A 20,429-nucleotide genomic window follows, 5' to 3' on the forward strand; every position below is an offset into this window, starting at 1 on the left:
AGTTGGTAGTTTCAACGAACATGTATTAGAAAAAATACGGTGATTATGTTCAAAATGCAATTATAGAATAGTGCCAAACCGCCTCTGAACAACCGTTCGTTCTCCAATTTTTAGAGTGATATTGTGTTCAAATCAAAATCCCAAAATCAATTATTTTGGCAGTTACAGACAGAGCTCAAAACCTACAACGAAGCAAAAGGAAGAAAAAGAATGACGACTTCCTTCCGTTATATTTCATTCATCGAAGATGAGAATATTTTTTGGTGCTCTCGGGAAATGATGCATTTTTTCATAAAATTCCTTTTTTAATTCAATTCTCAGTGAAAAGCATTTTGACCTCTATGAAAGGAATTGTTGGTTTTTCTTGGTGTAAATTTAAAAAAAGACAGTACCTTCTTCGGTTTCATGATAGCGTCATTGTTTTCCAGGACCGTCCATTTATTTTCGCAAGATGCCTTCCCGAAATCATTTCTCAATGATCAAAACAGTTCACATACATCATAACACGAGAAACTGTTGTATATTTTTGTGTATGCATATTTGTGGACAGTTTCGTTATTTTTTCTGATTTTCCCACTCGTGGGTGGCTTTCTAAAATGCCAACAATGTTAGTAAAATCGTCATATACTTCATTTTCAAGAGGTTTCCAAAGAAAACGAGGTCCTATTTAGAATCGCATCACGATTAATGGGCAACAAAGCCATTTTCACTTTTTCTTCTTTTTGCTTTGTCGAATTTTATTTTATGAGGGCCTTTTTTTGGTGACGTGGCAGTTTCTAGACCCACTTTTTGGGATCGATAAAGAATGTTGTTTACATATCTCTATTCCAAAATTTCTGAATCTCGGGTTGAAAAAAATCAACAACATCAACAACAATTAAATTCACAGCCGGTTCTGAGACACTTTTCTGCTTTTCCTTGAAATTTTATTTCTTTTCAAAAGATTCATAGACACGCGGCGAAAACCGAACCGAAAAGAGAGGTGCTCCTCTCAGTTTTTAATTGAATGCACACACTTTTTTCACTGTCTCTCTATTCATCTCATTCTCTAGTTTCCCGTTTTTCTTCTTTCTGATCTTTGTCAATTATTGGAGAGCGACAGTTTTCTGAATTTTTTTGGAGACAGAATGTTTCCGGAATTTCATTGTCCGTCTCTTGATATTTGTTAGATGGGGCATCTCAGTTTTCTTTCAGCCCCATATCTCTTTTTTCCTGTTCAGTTTTATTTTTGTCGAGATTTTTTTTACGAAATTTCATTTTCAGCCGCACAATGAACGTTCTCCAAAAGTTTATCGACGAAACTTTTGACATGATGGTGAGTGACACGAACTTTATTATCTAGTCTTGCACTTTTCTGACGCAAGTGAGACATGAGAGGAGCTTCCGAAAAAAACTTTCATTTTTCTAATTTCCGGAACTTTAGAAAATTTATTTTGTTATGATTTTGTCGTGAAAGGAATCACGAAAGAAGTGAGTATCGTACGGATGAATGCTAATTTCGAACACTCAGAGTTCTCCTAATTTCCGAAAGTTCCAGTTTTTGAAAATTTAGTAGAAGCCCATTCGAGCGGTAAACCTTGATCTAGATTATCTTGGTTTCTGTGAGAGATATCAGAAAGTGGTCAACTGATGAATTATTAATTAAAATATAGCCAATATTTTTTTAGTTAAAGAACCTTGTGATATCCTTCATATTGATTGAGATAAATGAGCTGGAAGTTGACGGTTTGAGTACGCTTCTATTGGCAGAAATACGGTATATGAACTCGAAGTGTTTACAGGTGGGGGGACAGGAGATTTTTCGTAGTTTTTTTGTAGCTAGAGTATGCATTCTACCGTCACGGTGTACAACGCTTAATGTCACTCTGCGTAAGCTGTCGTCCTCGCCTTTATGTATACAATCGGGCGTGCGCTTTCTCTTTGCCCGCGTGGCTCAGTCGGTAGCGGCGCCGCACACTCAATCATCGCCCACACAAGTTCAACTCCTCGAGGGGCATCTTTGAACGGAATTTCGAGAACATTATTTTTTTCATGTCCCCCCACCTTTAAAGATTCAAAATTCAAAAATATTTGTTTTTTGAAATGTTTCAAGAAACGCTCTGTCATCGTGACGATCAGTGTGTTCTGTCGACACGACTTCGAGAAATTTTTCGAGAAATTTTTCGAAAAAATTTTCTACGCGAATTCATTTTGCAGTGGTGGTCTAACTGTTGAAATTTTGGTTTTCTAGGCCATTACGTGAAAATGGCCTAAAAGTGCCCTAACATGACCCTGGTGGTTTCTAGGCCATTTTGAAGTGGTGGCCTAACTTTTTCAAATTTGGATTTCTAGAACACCACCTCAAAATGGCCTAAAAATGCCCTAACATGGCCCTGGTATGTTTTCTAGGCCATTTTGAAGTGGTGGCCTAGAAAACCAAATTTGCAAAAGTTAGGNCACCACTTTAAAATGACAAAATAAACGAGAAAACAATGTCAGCAACGGCAAAAAAAACTGAAAAAAGTCGCTTACGACACTCCAAAATTCCTATTCCGCGCATTGTTTAGCACATCCCTCAAAAAATTTTTCTCCCGGAATTTTTTTCGAAATTTTTTTTCGAATCATTTTTTCGAGAAATTTTTGCAGAAATTTCCTTGAAAATTTCTCGAAAAAGGCATTTCTCGGGAAATGTTTTTCGAAAAGACACACTGGTGACGATGATATTCCAAATTTTAAAAAAAATCAATCTCATAGCAGTGTTCGCTGATCTGCAAAGTTTGTGTAATTTTGTATCAACTATATTATAACCAATTTACAATTCTGCTTTAAAAAATTGAAATGATTATTTTTCAACAACTTATGGTAAATGTTTATTAAAAGAATTAGAAGCAGCTCATTTTTCTGAAAAAAAACAACTAAAAAAAACTAAAAACGTCAACTTTTTCTTTTCAGACCGGTCTCGGAGAAATGAAAGTGGCTGAGGCAATTTTTATGGATTCTGTTCATTTCGCTTCTCTGGAGGTATGAGAAGTTTTTTTTTTCAAATTTCAGATAACAATGAAAAACTACGAAAACTCGAAATTTTAATATTTTCAACCAAATATTAAAATCCTTCAAAATCAATTTTTTTCTAATATTGTGTTTCGTTCATAAAAATAAGAAAGCTTCCTTGAATTTCTTCAGACTATGGAAAATTCAAAATTTCCAGATTTCGACCTCTGACTCGAAAACTGATGGATTGCTGATCCGCAAAGTACTCTCGTTGGCTTACAAAGGTCGCAACATCATGAAAATGTGCGTTCATCTGCCGCAGAACAGCAACGCGGAGGTGGGTAGACTCGGAATTGTAAAAATTGTTTCAATGTTCTATGTTTTCATTCTTCAGAAATACGCCTCCGCTCTCAATCAAGTTTCTCATGAAATCGACAGTCTTCTCTGCTCCACGGGAAACGACGGAGCTGATTGAATTGCTGATTTCCGCAAGATTAATCATAACTTTCGTTCATGTATTTTTTTAACGCATTTTTTATTTCTGATGATTATGGGTTATCAGGCAACGGGGCCGTTTCTCTTAGCATTTAATGCATCTTTATATAGTTTACTTGTAAATGTAATAACGCTTTTTTTCGAATGTTCATAAACAGCTTTTTCTTCTCAAAAGAAATCGTTGCTCTGAAATTAATTTTAGAGTACTTGAATTATGTCATAAATGGGGAAAAACTAATGAGAGATGCTAAAAAAGCCAACATAGTATTCATTTTCTCTTTTGATTGACAGACGCTCGTAAATCCGAAATTTATGGAGCCGTCGAAAAAAACTGACGTTGCATTCGTATGACTAAAAATTGAAGAGTCATTTTTACAAATCTAGAGCCCTCAAACTTCAAATGGCCAACTTTAGTTGCAGTATTTTCGAGAGTTTCTAAAGTAGCTTTTATTTGATTCTCCGGAAATCTCTTCATTTTGTATTTTTCTGATTTATGTCTTTTTGATGCTTTGGATATTTTAAAAGTGCAAACGTCTATACGATTTTGATAAATGTTAGAGAATTTCATCTCATGCTGATCTGAAATCTGATCTAAACTATCTGAAAATTCTCCTCTCAAGGAAAAATCGCTACCCACAAAGTGTATCGCAGGGTTCTTGAAGTCTTTTCCTGTCGTCATCCCCACTAGAGACCGGGATATTCTAGTGGAAAACAAAAAAGTATGACTGTTTATTACTAATTATTACTCCCTTTCAAAATTTTATTTCCTAGTTTTTAAATCCCAAAATGGCAATGGTGACGGTGCCAGGTACTACCTCCTGATTTACACATTTCGAGGTGACAACAATTGTTTTCATAGAATTTCCAAGCTTCGAGTAGTTTTAATTCTTTTTGCTGTCTATTTTTCATGATCCCCAATTTACAATACGAAAATCAACGGAAAAATGTATTTTTGTATATCTTATTGACAAGTACTGTATACTTTAAATTTTTCAGTAAAATCGAAAATTTTTAATGTTTCTCATACTACAACCAACATTTCATCAGTTTGAAAAATTCCGATATCTAGGAAAGAAATCAAGATAATTAAGTTAAAAGTGCAAGTATATGATTTTCATTCATTTGAGAAATAGAAGATATTTTGATGCCACCATGAAGTTCTTTTCTTATTGCCTTTTCTAACTGCCGATTATCTTTTATCAAACCTTCGACCCAGATTTTTTTCTTTTAATGACGATATCAGGCAACATTTGTTATGAAATAGTAAACAGTTTGTTAGTTGATCGTTTTTCATATCTCATTTGTCAACCAAGATGATTGAAGATGTGAGGTTTCAGAACTGCCAATAGTAGCGATAGTCGTTCTTCGTTGTTTTTTTAATAAATTAAAATTTAACATAATAGTTTCCAGGGTATCCAGGATAAAAATGTCCAAACTCGTAAATTTTGTGCTTGGTATTTTTTGTATCAAGGGTGAGCGGTTGGAAATGGAAGAATCAGAGAAGGAGGTCGAGGAGACTAATGAAGATGCACCAGAAGTCAACGGCAATGAGGTTTGATTAATTTTTCAAATAAAAATGTTATATAACTGATTTACAGATGAGTTCTCTAGCACCAAAGAACAACCAAGGACTGATGAACGGAATAAAAATTAATGTGAGTAATTTCAAATTTCAAAGTTAATATTAATTATACCTGTTAGTTACCCGGAATATACACAGTTAGAATATAATATATTTGAAAATGAATGCCTGGTTGTTGAATTTCACAGATTCAGCGGAAAATCATTATTCGGAATAATACATTTTCAGATGAATCAGATGAAAGAAGCACCACTCGGTTTCACTGAAGAGGTGATCAACCAACTGTTCACTCTTACTGAAGTGTGCGGCGAAAAAAATTCTGGCCACATTTTCATTCAAAACGATATCGAGTCCCTTCATCGCCTGGTGGATTGTCTGGATGCCACCAATGCGTATCACGAATCTCTGGCAAACATTCGGATGAAAATCAGACACAATCAGTGAAAACGTCATCGCAACTGTTGATGATAGGAGTAAAGAAATGTTTCTAGTACAAATGACCTTTTTTATCTCTTTCTCTTTTTTTTTGAAGCGGATAGCTTTGGTGATTTGGCTCCAACTTTTCAATAAATATGGATTCAAATTGTGAAGTTTTACCTGAATAAACGGATTATTCTAAAGATAAACATGCTGTTTTTCCATCTTGAAATTTTTTCGGCGTTACATACAGCCGAATGGATAGATTTAATATTACAAAACTGTAGTTAGTGTTTTCAAATTAGTTGTTTTCCAATAGGACAGATTGAACATCAAAAATTGATAAAAAAAACATTTTTCGAATTTGAAAACACTGATGGTTAAAACGTTTTGAACTTCAGAATGAGTTCTACCCGAAAAAAAACATTTTTTGATAATTATTTTGTAGTCTGAAATTTATTTTGTGTTCTACGGTTGGCAAATGTCTGGCCTATCCTGGAGCCGGAGCCAATAGAGCCAATGGGAGCCTGGAGCCGGAGCCAATAGAGCCAATGGGAGCCTGGAGCCGGAGCCAATAGAGCCAATGGGAGCCTGGAGCCGGAGCCAATATCCTGGAGCCGGTTTTTCAAATATCATCAACAATTCAAACCCATATCATATCGAATTTCTAATTTTTGATCTTTCTCTGCCACTATCCTCGTCTAGTATCTCTCATGTTTTCCAAAAAATACTACAAATCGTATCTCTCCAATGTCAATGCCATCGAAGGAGCGGCGCTCCACCCCTTACTTGCACTTTTATGGAAAATGTTTGGTATAAATAAGCGAGTGGATATCTTGAAATTTATCGTTTTCTCTTTATTTTATGCTCTGTTATATTCTCAAATTATCTAATTTTCAGGTAAACCGAGTCTGCATAATGAAACTTTGGGCGTTTTTTCAGTATATTTTGTGTATTAGAAAAAGACGATCGCGCCTGCAACGCTATCTAGATATGTTAGGTATAGATGAAGATTATTTTGAAGAGATGTGCGCATTGGAAGAGCATCAAGAGCTGTATGGAATTCCGGCAAGGCAAGCTGAACAACAAGAAGAAAACAATAATCAGATGTTCCAACAAGATCATGATCAAGAGCGAGAAAATAGAAGAGGCCCGGATCCTCCAGAGCCAGATAGTGGAGTTCTTGTTTCCAATGAAAACGAAGGTTCTGATCAGTGCCTTGAATTGGTTTGTATGCCAATGATCAAAAATGCTGTAAGTGTACCTAAATTATCATTCAGCCCATCTCAAAATGGTCCAAACTATGCTCATGGAATTTATATACGTTGGTAGTGCTGGAAGAGTTGAAGCAGAAGACGGAGAAAGAAGAAGACGAAAAACAAGAAGAAGAAAATAATAATAACGTGTACCAACAAGATCTTGAATGCGAACAGGGTCCCGATCTTCTAAAACCAGATCATGAACATCTTCTCTCGAGCTTACACGAAAAATATGATTTTGAAACGGTTCATAGATGGTTTAAAAAACGTACAGCAATGTTTTTTTCAGCTTTCTTGGACATGGGCCAAACAAAAAGAGCTGTTTGAAGAGCAGAACTTAAATTTCTTAATTGAGGTAGAAGTACTATTGCAGTGGTCATATACCGAAGCATCATCATATTCCAGATGCAGGCTGCCGGTCTGAAATACAATAAGAGAACTGGAAAATATATCAACTCAATCCTTGGTGCATATGAGGAAGGATTTGAATATATGGAAGGTGTGAAATCCGCTGAAATTTATATACATCCTCGGCAACTGGCACCTATCATTGAAGAACTCAATGCCCTCTACGAATGTCACTGGTTCATTGACCAACTTCGTGCCAACATGAAAGCCAATCGATGGGGCAGCTATTTTGTGGCAACCAATACTGAACATATAATTTGTTATTAACCATTACATGCTCTATGTGTCAGATTCTGTTCATATTAGAAGCGTTTGTTTGAAGCGGAAACTATTTGAAATGATGATTTTTTGTGTTGTAATCTTATTTTCGTTCTTCTTATTCCTAATAAATTAGTAGCTTTTGAATTTTTTTTTTTGAAAAATCATGAAAACAAAAAATTGGGAAAGGGGTGTTTAGCAAAAGTCGGTAGGTATAAATCCAATCAAGAGTTTTCGAGTTTTTGCGTTTTTCGTAAACTACCGTATTTGCTCTGGCTAGCCAGCTGTCAATTATCTCTGTTCCTCAACTACTAAATTATTCATCATAATATCAACAATGTTTTATCAGTTGACAAATTTGTTATATTTTTCATAGAAGCGTAGATAATCAACCTCAAATTGAACGTATAGCGTTGAATTAGAGCCAAAACAATCGTTCTAGCTAATGAGTTAAAAAAATGGTTCCAATCAACCGTTTATACAAAACAATGTCGAATACGCAGTCTTCATATTTTTCACAAGTTTCACGTTTATTCCAAAGAAGCTTACTGTAATCACCCCATTAAAGAACCCCCATACGAACGTCAAAAAAAATTCCAATATGCGGCAAACAGACAAAACGTTCATCATAGAATGAACAATGTTTTGTCAGTTGACAAATTTTTGATATCTTTCACAGGAACATAGATAAATCGGCTCAAAGCTAGAGTTTTCATTCTATGAGAGAGTTCGCGGTAAGTCACAAAACATTCTTAATATCCAAAGCTTAGATTGAAAAGTTCAAAAGACAGATATACTGATCTCTAACCCTTCTCTGCCACTATCCTTCTCTACCTACTATCTCTCATTTGATCCTAACTACAAATCGGTTTTCTCCTCTAATCTCAATGCCATCGGCGGAGCGGCGCCCCTCCTCTTACTTGCACTTTTAAGGAAAAAAGTTCGGTATAAATATGCGGTTATCTATCGTGAAATATATCATTTTCTCTTTCGGTTTTGCTATTCATCAATTGAAGATTAAATTATTATCAAGTTTGAATTGAATCAAATTGAATTTATAATTCATTATTACGATTAATAAACTTTCAGGTAAATCAAAACTGCAATGCCAAAGCTCATGAAATTGTTTCGTGGAATGTTCTGTATCAAGAAACAACAACCACGTATGACTGGACATTTGTATGGTATTCTTCTGGCAGAAGAGTTGCGTTTGCAGCGGGAGGCCGAAGAAGAAGAAGAAGAAAGGAAACAAACTGAAACGGATTCCCCAACTCCAGACACACAACATCTTCTTGCCGGTCTAAACGAGGAACAGTTTTCTGAGCTATGCTTCAAATCAGTTTGTGAATTCTGTAAAAACTATATGTATATATTATTTTGCAGCTCGTCTGGAAATGGTCTAAGATGAATGAAATATTTACTAACGAACACTTTAGCTTTCATGGTGAAGTAAGCGAATTTTATCAACAAAAATGTTTTAAAATATAACTTTCAGATGCTCACCGCTGGTCTGGAATGCAACCAAGAAACTGAAGATCATATCATCGCGATTATTGATGCAGCCATTGAAGGATATCAATATACGAAGTATGTAAGATCAGCAGAAGAAGAAGCTCTGCCGATTGCGCCTCTCGCTGAAGCTATAAATGCATTCTACGAGTGCCGCTGGTTTGTCGAAGAGCTTCGGGAGAATATTAGAAACAAGAATTGGCAGGCCCAATTTGTTCGAAAGAGTCGTAAAAATCAAAATTCTGAGGCTTAAATTCTGTTTATCTCTTAATTTTTTGTTTGAAGCGGATCCATTTTTGATGATCTTTGAATTTTTCCCCGGATTGAAAAGTTTAATCTTTCGTGAATAAACTTTTTCTTGAATACACTTGTACTTTGAAGATTTAAGGAGACAAGGGAGAATTGTATGAAATGCACTGTTTCGCAACTGTCAAAAAATTTGAAAAACGAAACATCCAGAAAACTTCGAAAATTTCAGAACTCTGAAAGTTGTCCAGATTTGTGGGTTCCCAATACATTTGCTCTCACAGTAATGCTCTCACAGTAACTCAAAGTAAAGCTTAATTTTAGAGCTCAAACACCGTAAAACATGTAATAGATGGACCCACACTCTGTAAAGTTTGAGCTCAATTTTGTCATTTCTCGTGCAAGGTATCGGAAATGTGTCAACTGACGAAAAATTTTTGAAACTCTGATAAACAATTTATCAGTGTACACATTTTTGACATCTTTGACAGGAATCGAGAGAATTAAGCTTGAAGTTGAAAATTAAGGCTTTACGGTACATTTCATGGCTACTCAGTTTCCCATTTTCAGTACCCGATCTTGACCTTTTTTATCAATTTTCCAATGTCAAAAATATATATCCATCTCCAGACCATGAATACCATTCAAGCCATGAAACAAAATAACAACATGAAAAACGACATCAACTTTATTGGAGGTGATACGGTACTTTATTGGAGGTGATACGGGATCACTGAAAGTGATCTTTGAGTTTTGGTCCGAACAATCCGAATACCGGAAACTCCCAACAATCCCGAAAAAAAGAAAAATCCGGAAACTACGTCACAACACTTTTTATGGTCGAATTGCATAGAGAATCATCTTTCCTCTTGTTTGTATGAAAACATTGTCACCCAAACTAATTAGTAAGGACGTATACATATAAAATGCTTCTTTTCACCCAGATGACATTTCAAGTCTTTATTCTTGTGTGTTTTGTTTTTTTACTCTTTTTCAAATTTCACTAGTTGATTTTTGTTGCATTGTATTGCCGAAAAAAGTGGCCTGATATGGGGATCGGGGCCTGATGGGGCCTGATGGGGCCTGAAGTGGCCTGATGGGGGGATGATCCGGGGGGACATTGTTCTCATTTCGCCGATTCTTCATTCATATCAAGATTAACTACCCCTAACCGTTTCATTACCGGTCTCTGCAAGTGACAAGGTCGCATTCGAGAAGATTCCTCCGCCGGTGGTTTTGTTTTTCTCGAAAAAAGGACAAGGCTATTTCTCGAATAATCGGGAGAGATGTTTAAAAATTTGGTCCAAGGCCAAACGGTAGACGCATTAAAATGAAAAAATTTGTTTTCGGCACGGTGCGTAAATTTGGAACTTTGTTTAATAAAAAAAATGATGGGTATGAATTTTCGGCGCAATTACGAAGAAAATAAAAAAATACCTAGTATCCATTTAAAAATAAAGAAAAATAGAAAAAATGTCAAAAAAAAATTTTGTAACGAGTAGCCTGATACTTCATAGAACACCGTTTTTCGAGTTCAATTAACTCTACCTCTATAAAACATATGGACAGTCTGCAGACTGATAAAATGTTTGCCAAAATCTGATGACAATTTTTGTACCTTTCAAAATTTTAAAATCTCTTACAGAAATCGAGCTAAAAAGAGCTCAAAGTACTTGTGTCTGGGTGACGAGAAAATGCGATATTTCAGTATGAGGCCTTTCAGGCCGTTCACTTTGAGCCCATATATCTCATTTCCTGTGAAAGATACCAAAGTGGTTGACTGACAAAATGTTGGTGATGTTATGGTGAATAATTTATAAGTTGGCAAAATTTCGATATTTTTAAAAGGCGCTGAGATATAGAGGCTTAAATTTGAAGTTAGGGGACTTTCTCGAAAGTGTAAAGTTAGACGTTAGGCGTTGAGTTCAAATACCTCGATTTCTGTGAGAAATATCATAAAGAAGTCAATTGACAAAATGTGAATTACAATATCACCAATATTTTGTTTGTTGACTATTTTTTGATATCTTTTACAGAAACCGAGATAAAGTCACTCGAAGCTAACAGTTAAGGGTTCTCCTATTATAGGCTCACAGTCAGTATCTTTAAGTTTGTGGCTGTATTATTTCGGTAATTTTTGAATCCCAGCAAGACTAAAACCCAAGTTTATTTAGGCCTAGCCGTTTGATCTCGATGTATATTTTGTGATCATAAATTGACTCATGGAGCTACGTGGAATACATTACTCGTGGGAATCAGAAACGTAAGGATTTCATGAAAATAGTGTAGTTCTAATGTTAGGATAGCTCTAATACATAATCTGTTCACAAACTTTTTAGGGTAAAATTCATTTCCAGCTTCTTGTTTCAATAGTAGTATTATTAGGTTCTCTTTGTGACCTCCGCGCCACTCAAACTCTCTCTTAGAATGTATATTTGGCTAATCAGCTCTGCGTATTCACACTTTTTCGTGGTCTACCAATTGAGTGAGGCCAATTGGTCACACATACACACCCATACGTTTTTGACTCTTGTCTACTGCCGACGCCTTCGGCTTCATCTTCAAGGCTTTATTCTGCTTTCATAGATTATTCACGTGAACCATTGAGAACGCGCCATCATGCTTCCCACTTAGGGCGCCAATATGACCCTGCTTTATATTATATATGAGAAGTAATAAACTCCGTGTGCTTCCAATTACGCAAGTAGTGCCTGGCCCTTGCTTTATTGCTCTCACTTCCATAAAACACTGCAAGCGGAGTTACCCGACTCGCTTCATTGGGCCTGATCCATTACCCTCTCTTAGGGGGGACTCATTCGACAAAAAGGACTACACATTCAGTTTTCCATTTTTCTCCCCAGTTCCAATTACACGAACCCCCGTTAAGCCTCATCTTAAAGGCACATGAAGATGTTCGTGCCATTTTTTTTTCATTCGGTCCTACAACCACACTTTTTTCACTATTTTACTTTTTTCTTTCATTTCTGGGATTTTTTTAAACAATCGAAAAAAGATTTCTGGGTATTATCTTCTAGTTTGGTTAAGTGGAGTTACCCTAATCCCTCTCCTAACTAACTTTTGCGCCATTCCTTAGAGTTTCATTGCCGCCAATAAACTTCTCGACGGCAAAAAGCTTTCTAGAGAATTGAATGCTAAGTTAGTGGTGATTTCTGGAGTCATTCCTAGAGTTTGCTCGTGTGCTGTGATCTGGGAACTGAATTGTAGTTTTTGAGGTTAGGAAGGGCCAGCTCTTGATGAATGAGACCAGGTCACAATAATTTCGTAATATTTGTAGTCCTAAGCTTTTGGAATTGAGTCATGGTTTAGTTTTGAATTAATAGGTACTAAGAAAATTGACCTACTTTTTTTTGAGGACCTTTCCCGACAAGAGGTTTATGTTAATGTTAACAACCAACAATAAACTTTGAAAGAAAGCAAAGTTTTCTGGAAAATTCCAATGAAGGCAAAGTTTCCGTTTTAAGCGCCGCCCTATCCCGGGATTTCTTCGTATTTGAAGCTCGAACCTCGAGTTGCAAAAAATTTTAGAAACTCGAAACTGCTTCAGAACCAGTTAATAAACCTGTGGAAGTGTACCGTATTCGCTCTTCTAGTAGCCTATTTTTCACGTGCACTTTGAGCTCAATTATCTCGGTTCCTTGAAAAAATATCATAAATCTGTCAACTGATAAAACATTTATCATAATATCACAAATATTTTATCAGTTGATAAATGTTTTGTATCTTTCACAAGAATCGAGATAATTGAGCAAAAATTGTAAGGCTTAAAATTTTGGATTCTACTGAGACAGTAACGATTGAGCTCAATTCACTGGTAGTTTGAGCTTCTATCATAGTAAATGCAGTACAATTGGTTTTTAGGATTTTTCCTACTTTGAAGAGTCCGATATTACGCTTTTTTGCTCAGATATTCATTCTGATTTAGGTGTTGAAAATGACTTTAAATTGTTAAGTCAAAAAATTATCCCGAAAAATGTAATAACACATTTCACCTAACAAAATTTTTGGTCACATCGTCTTTATAGTATGCAAAAAGCTAAATGTAGTTTTAAGACTCCTAGAATCAGATAAACTCTGAAAAATTCAGATCTTGTGACTCGTCTTAAAGGTATATGGTAGAAATTGTAGCTTTCGTGATGTCTGTCTACTTGTTTTTACTCCCGCCCCTTCCTTCTTCCTCTTCTAGTTACCCTGGCTTTTCGAGCCAACTCAACAATACACAAGAGCATCCCTTCCGTTCTTCTTTCTCTCTTCATTCCATTTTTATTCTCCCTATACTCCTCTTTTTGGTGTCACCAATGACAACGTGATTTAATAGGGCGCTGTTGTGCTGCAACCACCAAATAATAATATTGGGCGGAAAGAAAACCCATTAGTTGGGGGGTGCCCCCTTTTTCTAAGATTCTCATCCTTTTCATCTCATGACCCGTCGTCTCATTATGTTTTTCGTATAACCCTTGTGTATAACTTGAAGCAATTTCTTTTCTCGCTCCTTCTTTGGCTCTCACATCTCATCTCTAAATTATTTCGTGTCTGTTTTCATTTTCTTCAATCTTGGTGTTTACTCGAAGGTTTTCTGTCGAACTCATTTCTTTTGGGTTTTCCCTTCCATTTCAGCATTTTATTTTGGCTAGATGGACGACGAGGAACGCCGAAACATTCTTCATCACGTCCTGCTACAAGTCAACCCTACTTTGGACGCACTCAATGATGCGTTTGCTAGATTTTCTCGTGTCGCGGTAAGACCCAAAAATTAGATTTCCCTAATTATCTGACTAATTCCAGACTTCTCGACCATCTATCTCTGTCGCTAGTATGGTGGAGATCATCCGAGAGGATATCATTCATATCACCAATGTGATTACAATGGAGTGCAACACTGGATATGTCATTGACATCTTGGTGAGAATTTAGAGTAGATACAACCTATTTTTTCTAATAGGAGCTCACCCAAATTGTTCACTTTGAGCTAAATTACCTCGGTTCATTAAAAAAAAAATCAAAAATTTGTCAACTGATAAATTATTTATCATAATATTGCCAATATTTTAACAGTTGACATATTTCTGATAACTCTCATCAGAACCGAGATAATTGAGCTCCAAATATCCGGTTTGGATGGGTTCTATTATTGCCAATACGGTAGTCTCAAATTCCAAGTAATTTGGAAATTTAAACTTCCATATTTTATAGAGCCATCTCGATCACGCTCGCGATCTGACTCACAAAATCACCTACATCACTCCACTGGTCCGTGAACAACACGAACGTCGTGGATTCTATGTTGCCGATTGAATAATTGCAAGCTACCCACCTCTATTTCCAGCTTTTGATATTTTCTATGATCTTTTTTTCTTTTCCTACTAATTTTTCGAAATCTCATCTTTGATCTCTTTACCTAAAAAACAAAATCTCGCTCTCCTCCTAATCTTACTTCTTAGTGCAATGAAGAATGCTTGGAACTTGTTTTTCAGCTCTTTTGCCCAGTTTTGGCGATTGACGTCAATGTTCCAAAAGAATGGAATGAGTTGCACATGGGGGATTTAGGCTGAGTATTTTTAGGGGCAAATTGATGAAAAGGTATAAGTGTCTAGATTCGAAGGTGATGAAGAAAGTGGTTCTTACCCGTGCGGAAACTGAAAATTTCAAGGGGTGGGGACTTGAAAAAATAAAAATAAAATAAAAATAAAACAAAAAAATAAAAAAAATAATAAAATAGATCTAAATTACAGTATTGACAATTTTGAATAAAATAATAAAATACGGAATAATAATTTCAGAAATTCAACATTTTCTATTAGGTTGGCGGGAAAGTCTTTGTCACTCTGTTTGTTTAATCACTGTTCTCGTATATGGAGGCTGTGTATGATATCGACTCTAGTGAATAACAAGGTGATAAGAACCTTCCATATAAACAAGTCCCCATCTCCTTCCCTGCTCCTCATCTGTAATTGAAACGATATGTTTGTTCCCACTGCTATTCACATCAGACATGTTTTGATTTACCTCTTCCTATCTCACACCACGATGAAGGATTCGGAAACTTTCTTGAAGAATGTGTACAACACACATGCCCCTCACTACAATACTATTCGCAATTGGTTCCATCGTTTCGAAAAAGATGACTTCTCGCTCGATGAAAAGGATCGCTCTGGGAGACCCCGTGAGTTGGATTTGGACAAGCTGAAGCACGCATTGCAATCGGATCCATTTCAATCTAGCCGTGAACTAGCTGTCACATTCGGAGTTCACCATAGCACAGTCCTTGAAGGTTTGAAGTCTCTTGGAATGAGAAAACTTTTTGGTCGATTCATACCTCATCACCTGACTCAAGCCAACCTTGACCGCCGAGTCGACGATTCGATTACTCTTCTCACTCTCCACGCGGGCGATCGATGGCTGGACCGGCTAATAACCGGAGATGAGAAGTGGGTCTTCTACGATAATCACCACAGGAAATCCCAGTGGGTTGGAGAAGGAGAGAGCCCACAGGATGTCCCAAAACCCGACCTTCATCCGAAAAAAGTTATGCTCTCTGTGTGGTGGGGAGTGGACGGCCCCATCTACTGGGAACTTCTGCCCGAGGGCAAAACAATAACTGGAGACCTCTACACTACTCAACTACGAAACCTCAAGAAAGCAGTCGACCGTTCGGCCCTGAAAGACAAGAAAGTGTACTATCAACATGATAACGCTCGCCCACATGTTTCGAAACAAGTGAAGCAGGAGCTGATGGGATATGGATGGAATGTTCTCCCTCACCCCCCGTATTCTCCTGATCTTGCTCCTTCCGACTATTGGTTATTTGGCGATATGACACGTGCCTTCGAAGGAAGAAGCTTCAATTCCCGTGGAGCGGTCGAAGCGGCACTCAAACAATACTTTGCCTCACGCCCGGCTGGATTCTACCGCAATGGAATCCATAAATTGAGGGAACGTTGGAGACATGTTGTTGATAATGATGGACAATATAATTAATTATCGGTTATTTTTTCTTTGAGAAATAAACTATTGAAAAAGTGACAAAGACTTTCCCGCCAACCTAATAGTTTTCAGTATTTTCTAGAAGAAGAATTTTCATTCTGATTGTTTAGTTTTTAGTTATTTCCGTAAGCTTTTCAAATTCCTAAAATTCGATTAAAGTCGAAAAAAAACTATTATATGCCTTTTTACAGGCTTTATTGTATCTAATAATTCAACTAAAAACGCAAAAAGAAGTTGATGAGAGTGGGGTTCGAACCCACGCCCCCGGAGGGACTGGTGCCTAAAACCAGCGCCTTAGACCACTCGGCCATCTCACCGCATTTAACAGCAGCAGTCGACTCGGTTCACATACAGGGGAAAACGCGAGCGGCAAGAAAAAAACAACTGCAAATGAGTTGTGACACACAAACAAAGAGGAATGCGGGAGAGGGACACGCGAACGCCTCGTTTCGAAACACAAACACACACACACACCAACAAACAAAAATTTACTCGTTTAGAAAAAATAATCCGATGGAATTGAATTTCGCGAGTATAAGTATTTTGACTTTTTCAAGAAAAACCGGGTGCTAATTAATTAAAAGAATATTGGGTCTTACAAGGGAAGTGTTTTCAGAGGGGCGTTGAGAATTTTCTGAAAGTTTCAGTACTGATAGTTTGAGATATCCGCAAAACGATGACAAAAAAATCTAGGTCATAGTATCATCAACAAGCTGAAAATCTTCATCTGAAAATTTTTGGTCGATTTCGCCCTCTCCCTCACTCCACTACGCCCCTCTCCGCGCCAAAGGAAAATATCGGCTGTGTGGTGTTGCGGTAAGAGGGAGACTCATTAAGAGTGACTATGGTGGTTCGAACCCCACTGTGGTAAATCTTTTTTTTGTTTTTTTTTGAGACGAATTTTCGATATCCATTTTGGTCCCCTGAATAACATATTATACTTATTTCATGAATTCCCGACGTTTTCAAAGTGAAAAAGAAGGTGTTTGAAATTTTAAAGAAATTTTGAAATATTGTTTTTTTCGACTTGTCTTATCGCCCAAAAGAAAAACTTTCGAGTCTCGGAATTGCTCCGTCTTGCTTTTTTTTGAGTGGAACATCACCAAATCTATCACCCAAATGATCTTTACATATTTCTGTGTATTCCGTGCGATTTTGAGCAATATTTGAGAAGTTACAGTTTTTCAAATTTCTTGCAATTATCAGATTTTGAGAATTATCAGGGCTCACAGACGAAATCAAGCTGCCAAATTCTGTGAAAATGATGTTTCTATCACTTCTGAATGTTTGAAAGACTTTTTTGCACTTTCAAAAAAATTTCTCAAAAAATCACTTTTAAAGTGTGGGGTACCCCATGATGATTTTTTTTCAAAAAAAAAATCGAAAAAAATTTTTTTTTGAAATTGTACAAAAAATATTTCAGATGTTAGAGAAATGATCAAAAAAAAAGTTTCCCGCTTGAAAAAAATCCTGGCAAAAGAGTTTTAAAGCTCGAAAAATGCACGTTTTTGATCAAAATTTAGTACTGAAAACAATTTGAGAGCCCATATTTTTGTTCCTTGTTGGGATTTTATACTGAATGTTTGGGATTTTATACTGAAGAGTTGGGATTTTATACTGAATAGAAACAGATCAAAATGATTTTAAAAGATTGGGAAACTAATTTTTTCGGTGCGTTTTTTTTTAATTTTGGAGAAACTTAAGCACATCTTAAGTTTGTAATAATAGCTCCTGTACGTTTTCATCAAGTATCCTCTTGTCTTGTGAAGATGTCCATTTCAATTGAACATATCAACTGACCAAAAATTCGGCTTAAAATCAAAATCACTTCATCAGTTTTTTCTTCATATTTTGTCCAAGAACAATTATGAACTCGTCAAAATGGCAATTAAATCCTTATATTATAATTATGTCTTAATATTACAGGATCTACAGTATGACTAAAAATTAAAAAAAGGCAAAAAGGAGTTGATGAGAGTGGGGTTCGAACCCACGCCCCCGGAGGGACTGGTGCCTAAAACCAGCGCCTTAGACCACTCGGCCATCTCACCGCAATATATTCAGTCGTGCATACACGAATAGAACACGGAGTGTTTTCTGGGAGGCGCAGGCGTCACACTGCTTCATGTAATCCAGGGCGCAGAGAAGAAAATATGAAGGAAAAGGAAAAAAAGAGACAAATGTTCAGAGCGGTAGTAAATTGTAAAATGTACATAAATTGGAAAATATTTTGAAATTTTTTCAAGCGATTCGGATATTAACAGGCTGAGTCATATTTGGCAGTATATTAGAACGTTCAAATCAGTTTTAAGTAAACTTTTTTGGCATATACACATTGTCAATGATCGTTTCTTACAAAAATGATGAACTTCAATGTATTTTTGCGGTAGAAGTCACGCTCCTTTGCCAGTTTATTTGTGACCTACCTGTAGCGTGACTCAAAAGGGATAGAACAGATACCCAAACAAATCTGAACATTCAAAAAATTCAACTACAGCGGCTGTTACGTGTCTTGGACACTTAAAAATGTCAAAAAGTTTTTTTCAGGGAAAAAAAGGTTTCAAAAACAAAAAAGTTTCAAAACCCTATAAATTAGGAGAAGCAGAAAATTTATTTTTTTTTCAAATTTTGGGTTCCATTACACGGACAACGGTATGAACACATATATTCTGAAAATATCTCAATTTGTGCTCTATTTAATACTGAAATTGTCTATATTACTTAGTTTTTCAGAATTTTATATTCGAATTGGTAAAAATTGTTTCCAAAAAATTCACTTTTACTTTCTCTGCGAAGAAGAATACATATCATTGGTTGCTATGGCAGGAAGATTCTGTTTTTGAGCTATCTCCGTGTCTCATTTCCATATGCCTAATGCATTTCTCAATTATGTTAGGCGTAACTGAAAAGAGCACTGATAATTGAAGTTTCAGAATTTTTAGAACCTTTCTGAAATCTTCTAGAACAGATGAAAAAATGGAACTCCTAAAAAACAGGTGTTTTACCAGACAGGATCATTCCCTGTTCTCATTTTTTTCTCGTTTTTTTTAAAGGAGGGTAGACATCAAAAATTTCAAAAATTTCATTTTTACTCAAAAGATATAACTCTGAAGTATAAATATAGCTATGTACTTAAAAACCTGAAAAAAACACTTCAAGGACGAAAAAATGCTCTTTTTTGTCACCCTAATTTCTTCACTAGCTTGCTGCTGCGGCGTCGCTTCATAATGTGAAAAACGCGATGGTCGCCTCTTACACGCGTAGTATAGTGGGTACGCTCCAGGCTAGTATCAGGAGGTCAGAGATTCAATCCCTGCTGGTGTTTTTACTTTTTTCTTCTCTTGTTTCCTTCGGATTGAACTTTTTGAACTCGGAATTTCTGAAGGGCTACCAGCGTGCCGCCGAGGCCTCGCTCCGAGGTACCAAAATCAGTTGAAAATGAAGAAACTCGTTTTATTATGTTAACAAATAAATTATGAAAAAAACTACAATTAATTTTTAGAAAGAGACAATTGAAAAAAAAAACCACATAATTAAAACAATCCTCGTGCAGGGCTGGTCGTCGGAAGGTGAAGGAAGCAGTAAAAATGGAGACGTCTCTGAAAACCCTAGTCATAAAACAGTTTTTATTCCTAGAGTAATAACGAGAAGTAATGAGATAAATAGGAACAGTGAAGAAACGGTTATCGAAGAGAAAATAGTTTTTTTCGCATGCCTATAAAAAACACCGGCGACTGGCAAAATAATCGGTCGATAGAACTTTAAATTTACATGAAAAATTCACTTTTATATGGGTTTTATAATAAATAAGAAAAAAGAGCTTTTTTAATGTTTGAAGTCGTTAAAAATTGAAAAAAATAAAGTCGGGAAATAAAAAAATAAAAATGTTTGCGCGTGGGATTGCGTGCTTTAGGTGCGAACACCGCGACGGCAAAATACACATTCCCTGAAATTTTCCCCGAAATTTTTGTTGTCTGCCCTCCTTTAAAATCATTTTTTTTTGAATGTCAAGGAATTGGAAATTGAAGATAGAAGTGCCTAATCGAGTGATAACATTCCTCTTTTTTGTCATATTTAAAGTCAAACTGACCTTCGTAAAAAAAATTGGGTCAATGAAAGATACTATCTCAGGGCAGTAAACTATTTCAAACAGAAAAAAAGTTCGAATAAAAACTACTATCCTATAAAAGACCCTGCCGACATACTGTCTCTCTTTTTTCCCATTGTTCCTTCAAAATTCACGCTAGAACTTGTTCCCGTTAGAGGTGAACTTGGTTCTTTCT

The 20,429-nt window shown here is 36.2% G+C and overlaps 5 protein-coding genes and 2 non-coding genes across 7 annotated transcripts; 5 read left to right on the forward strand and 2 right to left on the reverse strand.

Moving 5' to 3' along the window:
- Positions 1 to 1,270: 1,270 nt before the first annotated feature.
- On the forward strand, positions 1,271 to 3,445 carry CBG17434 (the record flags this gene model as incomplete). Its single annotated transcript, XM_002643983.1, has 4 exons — positions 1,271 to 1,315; positions 2,932 to 3,000; positions 3,188 to 3,307; positions 3,365 to 3,445. 4 exons carry the CDS (start codon positions 1,271 to 1,273, stop codon positions 3,443 to 3,445), a joined length of 315 nt encoding a protein of 104 aa, XP_002644029.1.
- A 1,446-nt stretch (positions 3,446 to 4,891) lies between these two features.
- On the forward strand, positions 4,892 to 5,491 carry CBG27541 (the record flags this gene model as incomplete). The annotated part of the gene is made up of 3 exons (XM_045239186.1): positions 4,892 to 5,017; positions 5,064 to 5,120; positions 5,276 to 5,491. 3 exons carry the CDS (start codon positions 4,892 to 4,894, stop codon positions 5,489 to 5,491), a joined length of 399 nt encoding a protein of 132 aa, XP_045099991.1.
- A 999-nt stretch (positions 5,492 to 6,490) lies between these two features.
- On the forward strand, positions 6,491 to 7,398 carry CBG27542 (the record flags this gene model as incomplete). Its single annotated transcript, XM_045239187.1, has 2 exons — positions 6,491 to 6,718; positions 7,129 to 7,398. 2 exons carry the CDS (start codon positions 6,491 to 6,493, stop codon positions 7,396 to 7,398), a joined length of 498 nt encoding a protein of 165 aa, XP_045099992.1.
- Positions 7,399 to 8,494: 1,096 nt separating this feature from the next.
- CBG27543 lies at positions 8,495 to 9,151 on the forward strand (the record flags this gene model as incomplete). Its single annotated transcript, XM_045239188.1, has 3 exons — positions 8,495 to 8,728; positions 8,773 to 8,838; positions 8,885 to 9,151. The coding sequence occupies 3 exons, from the start codon at positions 8,495 to 8,497 to the stop codon at positions 9,149 to 9,151; spliced, it is 567 nt and encodes a 188-aa protein (XP_045099993.1).
- Positions 9,152 to 13,796: 4,645 nt separating this feature from the next.
- CBG17438 lies at positions 13,797 to 14,457 on the forward strand (the record flags this gene model as incomplete). The annotated part of the gene is made up of 3 exons (XM_002643984.1): positions 13,797 to 13,901; positions 13,948 to 14,064; positions 14,356 to 14,457. 3 exons carry the CDS (start codon positions 13,797 to 13,799, stop codon positions 14,455 to 14,457), a joined length of 324 nt encoding a protein of 107 aa, XP_002644030.1.
- Positions 14,458 to 16,381: 1,924 nt separating this feature from the next.
- CBG28861 lies at positions 16,382 to 16,463 on the reverse strand. The gene has a single exon. It is a non-coding gene (tRNA).
- A 1,652-nt stretch (positions 16,464 to 18,115) lies between these two features.
- Positions 18,116 to 18,197, reverse strand: CBG28752. The gene has a single exon. It is a non-coding gene (tRNA).
- Positions 18,198 to 20,429: the final 2,232 nt, after the last annotated feature.

Source organism: Caenorhabditis briggsae (genome assembly GCF_000004555.2).
Source record: "Caenorhabditis briggsae complete genome, chrX, whole genome shotgun sequence".
In the NCBI taxonomy this organism is placed as follows: Eukaryota; Metazoa; Nematoda; class Chromadorea; order Rhabditida; family Rhabditidae; genus Caenorhabditis; species Caenorhabditis briggsae.